At 45.2% G+C, this 16,525-nt stretch overlaps 1 protein-coding gene across 3 annotated transcripts in view; it reads left to right on the forward strand.

Annotated features, from left to right (window-relative positions):
- Positions 1-16,525, forward strand: part of epha10 (EPH receptor A10) — a 170,953-nt gene that overhangs the window by 128,390 nt on the left and 26,038 nt on the right. For all 3 annotated transcript variants that reach the window (XM_030412556.1, XM_030412557.1, XM_030412558.1), the window contains exons 6-8: positions 6,129-6,253; positions 9,532-9,826; positions 12,454-12,562. In XM_030412556.1, coding sequence (XP_030268416.1) covers positions 6,129-6,253; positions 9,532-9,826; positions 12,454-12,562 — 529 coding nt within the window. The remainder of the gene's footprint in view (positions 1-6,128; positions 6,254-9,531; positions 9,827-12,453; positions 12,563-16,525) is intronic.

Genomic DNA, 16,525 nt, shown 5'->3' on the forward strand with positions numbered 1-16,525 from the left:
ATCTTTCTTGACATTTTGGGAGTTTATTCAGCTCATTTATGAGTCTAAAAGCTCTCCTTTAAGGCCCTTCTGCATTGGATTCACTTTGCAGACCCGGAGGCTACATCTATAATTTTTCAGTTCGCTATGTCTTTATTAATTCAATCCAAGTAGTGAATAATGAATATAAAATCTTTGGAGATGTTTATGTGCGTAGGCTTACTTTAGAACCCGTTAGAACTTATTTAGATCTCATGGCGAAACGATTCACTTAGGTTGTGTCATTCTTTTAAATTTAGATCAGGGATTTACGCGAGATTTCTTTTCATTCTCAGTGATCTTATTGCAGCGGCTCAATGTAACTCTCCAATATCTCGCCTTTTTCTTGCATCAAAGAGCTGCTGAAAATCTCTTCTGTGCTTTTAGTTGAGTTGCTACAGGATTCCTCCACACAAACGATATTCGAATGCCTCCATCAGGGGATTCTGACTTCAGATAGTCAAACGTCCGTCAGCGGGATATTTCAATCGGTTCCATTTACTGCTTTTTGCATTGATGAAAAGTTTAGTATGTAGCCTCACGTCATTGTGAAGTTAAAGACAGTGAAAATATACGAAAAACCCACACAACTACTTCAAACTTTGATGACTTTATTAAAGTGGCGCTTGTGCAAATGCACGCTCCGCTGGGATTTTGGATACCGCTGAGAGAAATGCTCGTGGCGGTAGGTGTCTAAAAAGCCCCAGGGACAGCCAAACCAAAAGAAAACACAATGTTCCCGCTCGTCTGCTGTCAGTCACATAAATCGATGCACTTCACTTTCAGTTTAACCCCGGGGTAGAAGCCCGTGGTGCTGTGCCCGGAGGGAACGACGATGGCTTCCCATTAACCCTTTGAATCTGAACGGGCCTGTCAGATACGGCTCTCTCAATCACACCGTCCTACGACTTACAGCTGACACACTCTAAAATCTCGTCTCTCCGTCCCTAACACCCGTGCAGTCACTCACTCTTTAATATGCGTAGGCACACGGGAGCGCGTAATAAGTTCCACGCGTGGCGGGGACGGCGAAGAAGTAGAACAATGAAACCCCCCCCTCCCGACAAGATGGATGTCATCTCAGCAGAGGCACAAACAGGCCTGTGGGGAACAGCAGATTCCCCTGAGAGCAGGGATGGAGACAGAGCTGGAGCTGGGCTGGGGAAGTGAGGGAGAGATAAGGAGATGGAGAGACATTGAGGGAGAGAGAGAGAGAGAGTTTCCAGAGAAAGAGGAGGAAAGTAAGAACGACTGCGAGATGTTCAGCCCGTCGGCCCTGGGGAGAGCAGCTCCTCTGCCTGTCTCCTTTGATAACGGCACACAGATGCCAGTTGCACCTGAGCTGCCTCCGTACACATGGAGCCTACAGCTGCCATTTTGTGCCAAAGCCTATTCATAGATCTACCTGCCACAGAGACCAAGAGCGTAGAGGCTGCCACATCACCTCCAGTGTGTGTCTGCGGAACTGGTTCTGAGGGTCTGAACAGTACCGAACAGAAGATAGATTGACACATGAACTCAAACCCAGAATTCAAAACAACACAAAAGTGGGACAGAACTGTTATAAAACACTGAAATCTCTAGTGTCAAATTTTTATCTCGTAATTTTCTTTAAACCGAAAAGAACTCACTGGTTATGCTGGCTTAATAAAATGATTAAAGTTTTTGATTTCTTTTTCTTTTTGTGTCTTTAAATTATTCAAATAACATGAAAAGCAGCAGAACTTTCACTTTGTTGTCTGGAGCCATGTGAAATGTACCCGCAGTCTCAACAAAATCAGAGTCTATAAAAACCTAAATATGCGCGCCTCCTGTTTGCCATCTATTGCACTTCCTCAAAGCCTCACTGTTTTCGCTCTCATCGCGGCATCCCTTTGAAGATATAGACCATTATCCGTATCGGTGATTGGTATGTGTACGGCGAGGCTTTCATGCTGGATCTTATCAGGAGTCGTATATATCTCGGTGACGAGTGCCTATCAGCGTGTCCGCCCGTGTGATTTCGGCTTTATGATGAGGCTTTGAAATCGTCTGTCGTGTACTTCCGCGGCGGAGCCCGAGAGGCTTATTGCCCGCGGGGCCATCACCTCTTCTATATTACTTGTGAAAATCATTGTGCAATTGTGTGTGTTTCTTTGCGCGAGTGTGTGTGTGTGTGTCCACAATCCATTTCAGATGGCACTCGGTATCGATTTCTTCCTCTCAAATGCAGCAACAAAACCAACACTGCCAACTGGTTGTTGTTGCCATGTATGCTCATGTGTCTGTTTATTGAAGTGGTGCCTGTGCAGTATATGTACTTATGTATGTATAGGCAGAGAAAGAGGGAATGTAAAAATATGAACAGAAGTGTCTACAGGATGCAAAATGTCTCACAGATAATGAATCCTGAAACTTCTTTACAATTCTGTGGTTTATTAATCAAGTGTCTAAACTACAACAGTGACAAACAAGAAGATCCTCATTATATACACTCTTCTCCTGAATGAAACATCTGTATCCTCACTCCGCTGGGTTTTTATGAACTATGACGCAGTTGATCCAGGGAATTAACATGCGTGATCTTTGGCGATCTAATAATCACCGGACGGCTCGACAGGTCACACCTGGCATCAGCCTGTGATCACGTCTGACTTCGGACACAAAGACGGAAAGAACTTAATGTGTGACGTATGCCGAATTTACAAGAAGGCCCAAGTGATAACGAATTTGTCGTAGACAGTGTTACGCAAAGTTTTTAAAGTTACTCCGAACTCAGCTGCTCGCAAAATTGAGCGATTTTCTAAGAGAGTCTGGCGAAGTTCTCTCCCTCGCCGTCTCCTAGCTCTTGTTGACTGCGGTTGCTGCTTTGCGGGGGCTGTGCAGCAAAAAGGTTCTCAAATGAACTGATAACGATGTCAATCCTGGCCATTCGAATTAATACCAAAAACAATGAATGTCACGCACGATGTCGTCGTCACACAGACCAATCCCTCTGCGCCTCCAGCTGTGGCTGACTTCCCGCATCCCCGGCTTGTCTGCCACATAAAGTCCCAGCCCATTTCTTTTAATCTGCACAGGTGGAAACACGCACCTTAACCTGGTGTATCACTTTTATATTTGAGCCTTCAGGTGATTGTGAAGTGTGTGTGTGTGTGTGTGTGTGTGTGTGTGTGTGTGTGTGTGTGTGTGTGTCTGTTGATAGAGAGCTCGTGCGCACCTGTTTTTCTCATGTGTCAGATTGAGCTGTGTGATCTGGGGTTTAGAGGCAGGCACCGGTCCTATGCATAATTCAGCGCACGAGGAAGGAAAGAATAGCAAACAATAGCCCGCGGTTGTAGGTGGGGAGAGCAGGTTGACACTGAAGTTTTCTCTCTTTCGCGTTTCGGTTTCAGAGACATGGCGGGAGGAGAGAAGAAAGTGTCTTTAAGCGCTTCCTTTGACTCTAAATCAGCGTTAGACTGCCCAGCTCTGTTTTCTCTCTTCATGTTTTCTCGGTTTCTTCAATGTTCGTCCTTTAACCACCTGCAGACTCATGTGTGCACTTTCATATCTTACTCTTTTTTTTTTTTTTTTCACCCTGCTTTACATTTACCGCGAGAGCCTATTTTCATCCGCTCTATATGATGAAGTCCTGCGGAGATAAAGTCATTTCACCCCGAGTGTTTATTTACAGTCCCGTAAACTCTTCATTAAATCATTATCGTAAACTTCTCCTTTAGCGCCTTTCTTCTCTCCAGCCACCCCTCCGCTGTGCCGCTCGCTGTTTGTCTTAAATTGCATTTAGAAATCTGAAGATATTCCCCTCCAATGACTCGATGCCTCAAAGCCAACTGTGCATACTTTCAAAAATGCCACTAATTGGCCTGATTAAAGTTTTTCTGAACGCTTTGAACGTTTAAGTAAGTTTTTTTTTTTTGAGTCTTTTTCATGTTGGAGTTGATTGGATGTTGGGTGCGCGTGTTGGGTGGGTGTGTTTTATACATGGACTGCTTTTGGGGACGAATTCCAAACCTGTTATTTGGGGAGCGCTTGAGACGAAAAAAACTGCGTCCCCCCCAGTTGGGCCGAAAAAGCTGATTTGCGGGTCAGTGGTTAAGATAAGGGTTAGAAAAAAGTTTGGGGGGTTTTTTTTGGGGGGGGGGGATGGGGTTAGTTGAGCAGACACAGACGAGTCAACATGTGTGTTGGGTTTAATTGATTACTGCATGTGTTTTAATAACACAATGACAGCTAACTGCACAAGCTCAGTGTCACTGATAGACCCCCCCCATACATGTGGTGCCCTTCTTATTTATTTTTTGCCCCTGACCCTCAAACATCCTGGGTACGCCACTGCTCAGTGTTATTTTATTTTTTTGAACAAACATTTAATGGTGAATTGTGAACATGCTCACTAGATTTCCCTTTAAGTATTGGAACTAGCATTTTTTTTTTTAAAACCTTCCTATAAAAGAAAAATCTGAATGATGATTTTTAAATTTTTTTTAAATTTTTTGAAAAGCAGAGCCACCTCCATGTCTCCTCCACTCTGCTGGGTTTTGGCAGTCGCACAATTCGATGATGGGTTTCGGCGCTCCTTGGCGGACACACACACACACACACACACACACAGATACAAACCCACCCTCTTTGCCTCTGTGATACAAAAATTCACACAAGGAGTCACCATGAATAATGGATAAATACCTGTGTTTTCATAGACATCAAAAGACAGACAGATGGAGGTGGACAGTGAGAGAGGGAGAAACACACACACACACACACACAATTCAAATGTGTCTTTGATCCGCCGCCTAAAAATGATGATAATATCCTGCTGTGTGAGAGCAGCACTGAAGGAGCTGCACGGATGTGTGTTTGCATAGTGTTTTTCCTTCTCGCGCGTGAGTGACAGGCAAGAACGTATTCATTAGCGTGGCCGTTTTTCTTTTTTTGTTTTCCCGCGGAGGAATGCGATGAATTGATGGTTAGAGGTCGGGGTGGAAGAGAGGAACAGGAAGTGAGCAGGTCGAGAAAAAGGAGAGCGGCTGGGCTGAGAGGGGGATGGAATCAACACGGAGGGGAAACTGCAGGAACGGGACACGTCTGCCTGAGGATCAAGTGGGTTTTTTTGAAAGGGAGTTGGTAGCGAAAGGCGTTTTAGATAAGAGAAAACAGCAATAATTATCATCCAGTACATAAAACGATGACAGAAAACACCCTCCAGCTCCCGAACCAAACCTAACCCCGATGGCCTCGATGACTCAGCTCCTCCCAGGCATAAAGGCCTTTTGACTAAACTAACTGCACCCCTTTTATTTCTCTTAGTAGTTCTGAGTGACAGCCTACTTTGCTACTTCATTATACAAGGCCTAATTAGCACTTAAGCAAGAGTGGGTGGCGCCTGCTGATTATCATACTATGTGCCGCCTGTCACATGTTGACAGAGAAACAAAAGAGCCGGTCTTTCCTCGGTAATGAAATTGTTTTTTGCAGCGCGCGCTGCGATCTGAATTTGGGGAAACGCCTTTCGCCCTGATAATTCATCTTCTCTTCTGCTCTCTACGGTGATCAATACGTGATGAAATATGTGTCGGGGTCTTTTTTCGCCGCGGCTCTCTAAGATCGAGTCAGAGAGACGTTCTAAGGTCCGTTTGATTGAGAGGGCCGGAGAGGAGGAGCTCAGATTAGGAGCGTCTCTATCCGTTAGTCCCGTGTCGATGCGGACCTGTCAGTCAATCCATATCTGTATTGATCTATTGTCGGTCCCCAGTGTACAGGACCAGACACTTGGTCGACGCCACACACACACAGACACACACGTTCAGACAGAGGAACGTACTCAGTGTTGTGCGATGAAGTCTTCTGCTCTGACACGTTTTATTTCTTAAGAGACTTTGTGCTCATCATTGCGTTCTTGCAGAATTCAGTGTATGGCGCCCTTGACCGTTTCCCTGCACAGTCCAACTTTGTCTAAAAACTGGAGATGCAGGAGAGTACAAACACTTCTGACATCCTTGAGAAAATAAAAAAAAACTCCTTGGGCTACTGTGTTTATATTGAATGAGACTGGAGACCCCAAAAACTCATCTCTCGTCTTCTTCTCCCTTTTTCATCCCTCCCTCCCCCCCTTTTCTCCCCATTTGTAGCGCCATCGCTGATCAGTGCGCTGCGAGCTGAGAAGATCGAGCAGAAGAGCATCACCCTGGTGTGGAGGGAGCCCTCATACCCCAACAGCAGCCGCACCGAGTATGAAGTCAAATACTATGAGAAGGTGAGACCCGCTGTTACATCACAACCTGTCCACGACGGTGCTTTTCACTTCTGTGCGTGTCCGTTATCTCTATCATGGATGAACACTGACAGTAAAGTCTGAAACCCTTTACTGACAGACTTCTGCCTTCAGCATTTTCTACCTCCCACAAAAAAATCTGTTTAATTTTTTAATAACAAAGACTTACATTGGTTTGCAGAAACACTGGGCTAAATTTAACCACTTGGGCCCGCAGGCTTCACTTCGGACAGCCCTGCTCCTAGCGCATTTTTCTCCACGTACTCTTCATCATTACTAGTAAATATAAAGTAAACTTCGATTCCTTATATTAGTTTTTGTTTGTCTAAATTCTCTAAGAATCCAGCAAATCACTGGATGAAAGCAATGAAGGAATATTCTAATTCCATTGTGTGGATGTTGCAGATTTCTAGATATGTTGAGGTAAACACAAAATCACTGTTACATAGTTTTGTTTACCAGCTAGCTGTAACTTAGCTAGGCTGCACGGATTTAGCATTAGCTGCTTCATAGTTTTAGCTGATAAAGTAATTTGTAAATACAAGCTGGATTAATTAGCTGACGCTACCCACTCGAGACAGGAGGCCCTGCAGTTTGTCTGCGTTAGCAAGCAGGCTAACATTACTTAACATTAGCTAGCTTAAACCACACCATCATACTAGATGTCACGCCTCGTTATTTTAGCTTTGACCATAGACTTTGTTTGACTCTGATGTTAGCGCTTGTTGTCATTAGCTGATTCCATTTCTAAGCTAACGTTAGCTTGTGCTGCAGACTTGTTGACACTGTATGGGAGCTGAAGTGATGCACGGCACTCGGATGTCACATTCTTTGGATTTTCCTGGAAAAACTCTTGTCTTGAACTGCTAACTATTAGCCTAACATGTCGTTCAAAAGTCATTCCAGTGCATTTTCAAGGGCCAATCATGTTGAACCCAGAGTCCATATTGGCCACATCTTCTTTATGCTTTTATGGTCATGGTTATGCTTCTATAACCACTGTAATTTCATCTGCCCTATCCCGCCCATTTAACACAACACTTTGTCAGATTGTGGCCACCCCGTCAACACTCATAGTCTTCACAGTAAATCCGTCATGCGTGTAAACCACAGCTGTCACGCTAACGCCTGCCCGTCTTCATACGCTACATTTTTCTGGCAAGGCCAGGTCTTTGTATTTTGGCTGTGTCACACTCTCACCCATTTTCACACCTCCTCCTCATCTCTATGCCTCACCATATTTTATAAAGCCCTCGCTCCTCGCCGCTCGACTCCGACATCTTTTGGGAAGATTTAGAGCGGTGATGGGCGAGGAAAGAACTGGAGCTGTATTTACGACACAGCGTTTTTTGAAAGAATAAGATGCCCGCGTGATAACCGAGGGGAAAGAAACAGGTTACCGGGTGTATTACGGACAGATGACGGGAAAATGACTCGGCGGATGGATCCTCGTAAGAGCTCGGTCGTATTAAAAAAAAAAACTGAACGTAGGTGCTTTGTGAGGAGAGCACGGGGAGGCGGATGAATGGAGGGATTGCAAGGGATGAATGGAGAATAACTGAGATTGAGACAGGGGCATCGTTGACAGGCCATGAAATGAAAGACCGACTTCACTGCAGCAAAGAGCCTATTAAAGCATAAAATATGGCTCTGTCAGGGAAAAGGACTGTTTCCTCCATCTTTTCTTTTTTATTATTATCAACATGCAGCTTTACAGTATTGGCCCACAGTGTGCTTATGGTATTTCTGAAAGCCACTTAATTATCCTTTGATAACACTGTAATGTATGAGGTATTAATTTAATACGGATCATAACAAGTAACACATTGACGACGACAATAATGGCTCCCACTGGCGATGACTAACAATGAAAAATCGCTGTTTATTCATAAAGCCAAATTTGCAAAGTGCCATCTCTGACTCTGCTGTTGTTATTTTTTTTTTCCTCCTCCCACTCGTCTTTTCGGAGAACTTCTCCTCCCCGTCCTCCTTCGTTCTCCTCACCCTGTCACATACTGTATTAGCTCACTCCACAGGAGTCACTCATTATACAGTAGCCGCCATTCTCGCTTAATCTCTTCTTTATTTCGCTCTGCCCGTGTCCCCCTTCTCCGACTCTCCGCTCCCTTTATTCTCCTTTTCCGAGCAACACTCTTCTCGGACGTAAGTTAAAAAGCAATAACGACCACGCGCGCCGTCCCGACTCCTCATTACACTCATGTCCTCCTGCTCTACCTCATTTTACTCCCTTGCACGTAGATCAGATTGATCACCGGAGCTCTCTATAACACATCACCCCCCCACCCCACCCCAACTCGGAGTAATCTTATTGACACGCAGAGGCGTGACTTGCACAAGACACAATAAGGACCGCTAGCTGAAGCGAGGCGGAGATGGGACGCAGATTGCGGGAAAAAAAAGAAAAAAAAAAAACAGGCGGGAAAACAAACGTATCAGACGACGAGCGGAGCTAATCGCGTCAGTGCCTGTCACCCACTCGCTGCCCTCATTGTGCCCACTTTTTGCGAGGTGTGAGTCATTTTCGCAGAGAGGAAAAAAAACAAACGAGCACCGTCTTCCTGTTTGCGTTCTGAAAGACCCTCTCTAATGAACAGAGTCGCTCCTCTGTCACTGTCTGGGTTTCTTATCATCAATTATTTTACAAAGCGGAGAGTCGTACATAAGGGTTGGTTCGCTTTCGTCTATGGGTCGATACGGTTGGTGGGGTGTAGTTTGGTCGAGGGGAAATAGTTCCTCCGTGGAGCTGCTCACGGCAAGGTCTACGGATGATCTTAAGTAACCGGATGGTGAGCTTTTTAAATGTCTTCCGTTGGCGCCTTTGAACACCACAAGCCGAGCGCCACGCAGCTCCATCATATTGTCGAGAAGACAGACTGCAACTCGCACCAGAACAACCCAGATGGATAAACAGCGCTCCAGTTAAGAGGGGTTCTTCGGGGTGACTGCTCCCTTTAACGGAGACCGAACTTTGCAAAACTTTTCTGAAACTTTTCGCCCGACTTTTCCGGAACACTGAGCCGCTCTCTGTCGATAAATGAAACATTACCAAAGACCTTCGACTCGGTTACAAAATTGTCTCGCGCGCCCCCCCCCCGGCGTTACAAACTGTGCCTTGGAAAATGAACAAGGCGTGCATTCCACCTACTCGTCTCACTCCTTTTCCTCCCTTTGCCCTCCCGCCTCCCTGTCTTTTGTTTCCTCCGTCTCTGACTTTTTTTCTCGCTCTCTTGTCTCCGCAGGAACAAAAGGATCAGAGTTATTCTACTGTGAAGACTGCCGCCACACGGATCAGTGTCAACAACCTCAAACCTGGCACCACATACGTCTTCCTCATCCGCCCGTTCTCCACGCCGGCCCCCTCCTCGCCCCTCTCCTCCTCCCCTCTCTCGTCCTCCTCCTCCTCTTCTTCTTCTTCTTCTTCCTCCGCTTCCTCATCCTCCTCTACCTCTTCCTCATCGTCCTCCTCCTCCTCTCCGCCGCCCATCGACTACGGAGCGTACAGCGCTCCCCTGGAGCTGCAGACACTTGGCGAGTGTGAGTACCCGTTTTTTTTTTTTTTAACGCCTCCTCCCCTCCTTCTCCTCACTTTCTCTTCACTCCCTCCTCTCGGCGCCGGCAGGCAGATCGGGATGGGGGGGGGGTTTGCGTAGGCACCTGGCCAGCCCACACAATGAGGCGTGCCGCTAGAGCGCGAGAGACGGAGAAGGGGGATGCGACTGTGTCTGAGATTATGTGTGAAGATTTGAGGTTTTACCAGTAAGCTGTGAAATGGTTCCTCTTTGTCGGGAGTTGATACCAGCGTCCCTCGTGCCACCTCAGGGTCTGGTGTGTGTTTCATGCCTCGCACTCCTCACAGATTCTCTGTTTTGAACTCGTTCTTAGTCTTCCAGGACACGGATTCGTTGCGCTTTCATGGTCTTGCAACATTTTACACAGTTGAACTCACCTGAGAGCTGCCCCGCGACAACCACTGTCTTCCACAAGTTTGGCACGAGACCAGTTTTAACAACAGATTATTTATTTATTTTTCCGAGCGGACGGGGGCTGCGTGCTTCTTTGTTTCTCGCTTTAGGGTTAGAGGTCTTACAGTGGTTGCACAAACTTTTTTTTGGGACGATGCATATTCAGTTTTCTTCGTTTTTTTTGCCTCGGGCGGGATCGACGGTCAAACGACTTATGACCCGAGTTCTCACAAGCCAGCGGCCATGTGCGAAACACAGACATGCAAAAATATTCTAAACAGTGGGGGCAATACATTATCATCAAGATTATGGCATTTATCTGTCAAGTGAATAATGCATCAGGGAATGTAACCGGTTGAAGGTTCACTGAAAGAAAGCGGCGAGAGTCGGAAGGTCCGCGGCAATATCGAGGGGAAAGACTCTCCAAGCTCCGACACGTTATAATGAATGTTTTCTTTGGCAAGTGTGAACAATGAAAATGATGATAAGTAAAGGCTAGTTTATGCTCTGCTGTGTCCCAGGACTGTAAGAACGTCTGTAAGATCTGATGAGGTTCAAATTTAAATCCTGACCTCAGAAAAAACAGCAGCTGGCAAAAAAACCCAACAATTGTTTCCTTGAATAATTCCACAAGTCAGCAACTTTGAGCCTCAACTTTTCCAGTCTCCGCAGACGATGGGAAGGAATTTTGGTCGGGTCGTTAACAAAAGAGGTTCAGGAGAGTTCAGGAGTATTTACTGAAGCTCAATAGAGGAGAACAGATGTAAGAGCCGCAAGTGACAACACTGTTTTGGGAGGGAACAATTTCTTTAGGCCACTACTTTTCACTCATCCGTTCATATATATGGATTCTATTGGGTGTTGGAATCTTATGAAGAAACCATTCTTACTTTTACTTATATGAGGCTGAAAAGTGTCTGAAGCCAAGTACATTACAGTATATCTATTGGCCTTGGCTGCCCTGAACGCTGAGGCAGTGTTATCAGGACAGCTGCTGTGTCCTAACCAGTCATCCTCAGTGATGAGGAAGCTCTGACAGAAACTGTGACATCTTAAATCTCCTTCAGGATCAAGGAATTTTGAGATTTGAGTTAATTTGAGATCGTACGCAGTTACAATAATTGTTCAGTTGCACCTTAACTCCACCAAGTCTTGGGGGGGGGGGAAGTAGTGTGAGGCCTCCTGTGGTTTAAGAGGAAGTTGCCAGGAAAGTGGCACTCATTTGAGACATTGTTTTGTGGCAACGTTTTGAAAAATGTCCACTGGCCTTGCACTTGCACTCCAGGTGCACAGTTTATGGACAGTTTAAAAACAAATGATCAAAATCGGCACGCGTTCTTCTTCTTTTTCAAAACATGCTGCCTACATTACCCACAATGCAACTTCGCCACCGAGTGACATCACTTGAGGCAGTTGATCAGATGACGTGCAGATTCCTCTGGAGCCACCAAAGACTTTGAACTACTTTTTTCACATAGCAGTAGCATGGTTGTACTCACCTGTACACAAGACCTGTAAACACACTTTAATGTGCCAAATGATTTAAGTCGCCCTTTAACGATCAATTGTTGTGAGTCTGTGCGATCTCAACTCTGAAGTAGCGGTCGTTGTGTTGATCACACGATCAATAAGGGGGGATCTGTGAAGGAATATGAGAAGTCTTTAGATCGGTTAGAAAAAGGGGGGAAAAAAAGGAGAAAACTAGAACCGACCTCCACCTGCTGATGAACGACTCGTAATGTGATTTAAAAGCAGCGGAACAGCTGCAGGTGGACGTTAAGATGAGACTGTGGTTCTGGTTTACTACTCCCATCGGTTTTAATACAGCCGGTGCTAAAAGTATGTTGTGCGTTACAGAGACACATGGTGTCGTTTCAATTAGCGAAGCAGAATAGAAGCAAACAGCGTAATATAACAGGGTCAAGTGGAATGTTAATAATGTGGAGGAGGGCGTGGGTTCTTCTAAAATAGCCTCCTCTCTAACCGACTTCCTGTGAAATTAAATCAGCCTTTAAGGTCATCGCCTTATTATTATTCCTCATCTCCTGTTCTTGTTCACACTTAATATAAAGTAATTGAGTATATGTGCGCTGCATGCCGGCGCGCTGAATTGCGTTGTCACGGGGAGACGGCGAGCCTGTGCTTCAGGTAAAGTGTGTGTTTTTGTTCCTGTGTGTGACGAGTGTTTTGCGTTTCCAGTGGCGCTGGCATCCAGCGAACAGAGCCCGGTGGTGATCATCATCGTCGTGTCCGTGGCCGCCCTGATCATGCTGCTCTCCATGGGCGTTGGGCTGCTGATCTGGAGGAGGTAGATATGCATACACAGACACGCATCAAACCAATCGGCTCACCATCCACCATCCACTTCCTGCGAGTCATTCTAAGACTGTAATAGCCTTAGCGTGTCACACAAACGCACAACAACACGCACATGTGTGCAAACACTCCATCGCAAAGTACAATCACGTACTCTTTCAGATCATAATCCAGATTACAGTAATCCGGCGGTAGGAGGAGCCCCTGTGTGAAAGGAACTCGAGTTGCGCCATCACCGGCGACACTCATCTTCTAATAGGCGACATAAAGAAGACAGTTTGATAATGCCGCCGTCTGTGTCGGAAGCTGGCGGGGTCAAAACCTTCTTTGATCATTTTTTTTGGGGGGGGCGAAGAGTTCATCGTTCTTTGCTGTTTAATTAGCTTTCACAGAGGAGGAGAGGGGAATTTCTGGAGTGGCAAAAAGATGAGAGGGAAGTTTTAAAGCTGTGTCACTTGCATAACACTTGACACGAGGAGCACTCAGGCCAGGAGTTTAAAAAGAGGTCAGAACTCCTTTGTGATCCTTCCATTAAGAGCGGACGGCCCGGATCTATTATTTCCATTTAATTTAAAGCGAACGGTTTCGGAGGGTTGAAAGCAACTTCAGTGACCTCGTTTTTCAGCCGCGGCTCAAAAATATTCAATCAAGATACTTTCAGTCGGGAGGGTTCCGCGGCGGCAGGAGGAGACCGTTCAGACGGCAGCAATCAGCGCAAGAGGCCTTATTGCGTTAATTCCAAATTATAGTGGCGGCGGAGAACACTCGAGCACAAATACTGTGTTGGAACGGTGATAACCATTATAAAATCAGGCAAGTGGGGTGTTTTCAAAGATAAGATTAGCCAAGAATTTAAATTCAGTCATTTACTCATTCCAGCGCTGATGGAAAGTCAGGTGAAGATTCATAGTCCACAAAGCTAGAATAGATGGGGGGGAAAAAAGAGTTAAATAGAATGGCCTCTTACAACTCGTCCAGTGCAATCCAATTCTCTGGAAGCCTTTTAGAAACCAAATATTTCACTGTAGCTGCTAAGCTAAAAGATGGACAGCGTGCCCAGGGTGTTTGTTTGTTTGTTTGTCTTCCGCAGTTGTTTTGGAGCACCCTTGTTAATTGTGAAGCTCTCAAAATGTTTTTCGGATTATACCAACACTTGGGTATGTAGAGTAAATTGGGGTGAACTAATCCTTTAAAGTTACCCCCTAACACTTGATGATTTGTGAAGCTTCAGGTTGTTAGCGGACATTAACGCAGCACTGAAATAATATTGCGGTATTTTTAGGCTGCATCTCCATACACAATATCTCAATAACATAACTGCTACACAGGAAAACATCACAAGACTTTCGATCAGATACCTCAATATCACTAATGAAACAATGTTCTTGAGATTATAACTATACCATATTTATCACAAAATGGCAGAGATTTCTTATAAATATCACCAGTAATAAAGATAAAGTGAATAAGATGTATAAAGTCAAGTGTGTTAAGCTCAGAAAGTGACATCACTTAACTGTAATGGAGCCTTTAAAACCAGGAAAGACGAAACTTATGTCATATGACAATACAAAGACATCCAAAATCTCCACATCCAATCGACATCCAGAGTCTCATATCACGATAATGATATAATATCAATATATCACTTATTGTAGCATCACTATTTGGCAATTAAAGGAGCACTACGTAGATCTGGGAAATACATTTTAACAGAAGAGAACCGATTTTTATTTATTTACGCCTGAACAAACTAAATAAACAAACTCTTTGTTTTCGCGGCTGAACAAACTGAGTACACAAACTGACCTGAAAGGACAACACAATCTCACACTGTTTACTTGTTTATATTTGGCGGACCCTGCCACCTACCTCGCCTCAAACAGTGGTTCTGCAGACCTCATTTTCCCCTGAGAACCGCTTGTTTATTCAGTTGCGGAAAAGATAAATTTTTATGAGTTTGTATTATTACTTCATTAACATTGTAAATATTTGAAATTTTCAGTTTTAATTTATTCCCCCCAAAAAAACTACATCGCGCCCCGAGGCTTTGTTTTACTTTGTGTCAATCAAGCCAACCACTCAGTGCATTCCTAGTGTCAACTGAGCGCTGTTATTGTCTTCCCGGGCGTTGTGATGCCATTGTCTTGTTTATTGCTCACTACAGTATATCTCACCCATGCTATACTATCATGTTTAATTCATTTGAGCAGATAAAGTGAGGGGGAGGATCTGAGGGGGGGGGGGGTGGGGGTTATTGGAATTTCTGCTTTCCGTTCCAACCGCTTTGCTCTTTGACTCCTGTCCAATTCTATATTCTGCCAGCTCGCCTCACGCACACCCACGCGGGAAAAAAAAACGCGCACAACTCGCGCAATTTACACTTTACACTCCATCACACATGTGAGCGCACGAGCAAAGGGAGCACATATCGACTCCCACACTGTTACGAACATGGCCAGAAAACTATTGTGTGTTTTTTTTTACATTTTTTTTTTTGTGTGTTGTTTTTGCATTTCATTTGGCCGGCATTCAATTGACATCTATCCAGGGAGATTTTCTGATACAATGCGAGTGCATTTGTTTGCACAGTTCGTGTGCAGTCCCTCGATTCTTTGCCTCTGCGCACACAAACACAAATCCGCATCGGCGCCACTTCTCAGCCTCGAAAAAGTACCTTTCCACCTTTTTCCTCCTACCTGTCTAAAGAGGGGGGGGGGAGGGATTGGGATATAGAAACCCACCGGACCGATTCAAAATACACACAAAACACTGCAATGATGGAGTCAACCGGGTGTAGAAATGGCTTCTATTCACTAGTGGCAGCTCCATACAAAATGCTGCTGTCACTCAAGCATCAGTGAAGGAATATATGGGGGGGGGGGAGATCTAGACGCAGATACACATGTGCGGATCACAGCTAAGTGAAGGCAACATCTGTGCAGCGGGAAAAACACAGAATATGCAAAAAAAAAATAAAACTGTACACGAGTGTTTAAATACGCTGTTGCTCTGTGGGGAAAGGTGGTGTCATCCCTCGTGCACGGCACATTACTGAATAATAACGCTCTCTCTCTCTCCTTTATTCCCATCCCTGCATTCATTGCAAGTGGTCTCCATTGTTCACCGCTGCTGGACCATTAACTTGCTCTTCGCATTTTTTGCATAGAGACAAAGAGCGAAATGGCCTGATGCCTCAATTACCGCGCTCTCGTGTTTGCAAAGTGAGCCAGCCCCCGGCTACGGCTGGAGGCTCTCCGTTACATCGATCCGCCTGATCACACAGACGCATGCAAATGAGTCCCGCTCACACACACACACACACACACACACACACACACACACATGAAGGCATGACACAGGCGGTCACACGCACTTAAGGCACACATCCACATATATGGAAATCTACACTCAATGTAAGGTACTGGTCAGAAGCTGTGTCCAAAACACACCAGCAGCATACTTGTATTAGTGTGTGTGTGCAGCACTTCCCCTCAGGCTACTCGATGGCAGGTGGTATAACACCCAAAGCTTCCAGTGCAGTTTTTCATATTCATTTTCTTATTGTGTGATGTTGTTCATATCATGTATTTGTCTTGTTCAAGTACCATGTCCGGCTCTTCTGGTGCTACAGGTGTCCAAAAATGGCCGTCTTACTGCTTCAGTCTCTTCTAATCGTTCACTGCCGGGGTCTTCAGCTTAAACTCACTAAAAATGGGCGACTGTTTCTTCCACGTCGCTGATAAATGAGTGATTTTTTTCTGTTTTCATGCCCCTGCCTGGACGATACCCACGGCCTGCTCAGTCCGCCTGTTCATCCATTTGACCCATTCCTGCAAACACAATATCTCATAAACAACTCGAGAGAATTTCTTCAAGAAATGTCCACGTAGAGTCCAGATGCACCAGACTTTTGGCTCACAGGACCAGTATGTCAAAACATTTTACACAAATG

This window comes from Sparus aurata, chromosome 3, assembly GCF_900880675.1.
Source record: "Sparus aurata chromosome 3, fSpaAur1.1, whole genome shotgun sequence".
NCBI lineage: Eukaryota > Metazoa > Chordata > Actinopteri > Spariformes > Sparidae > Sparus > Sparus aurata.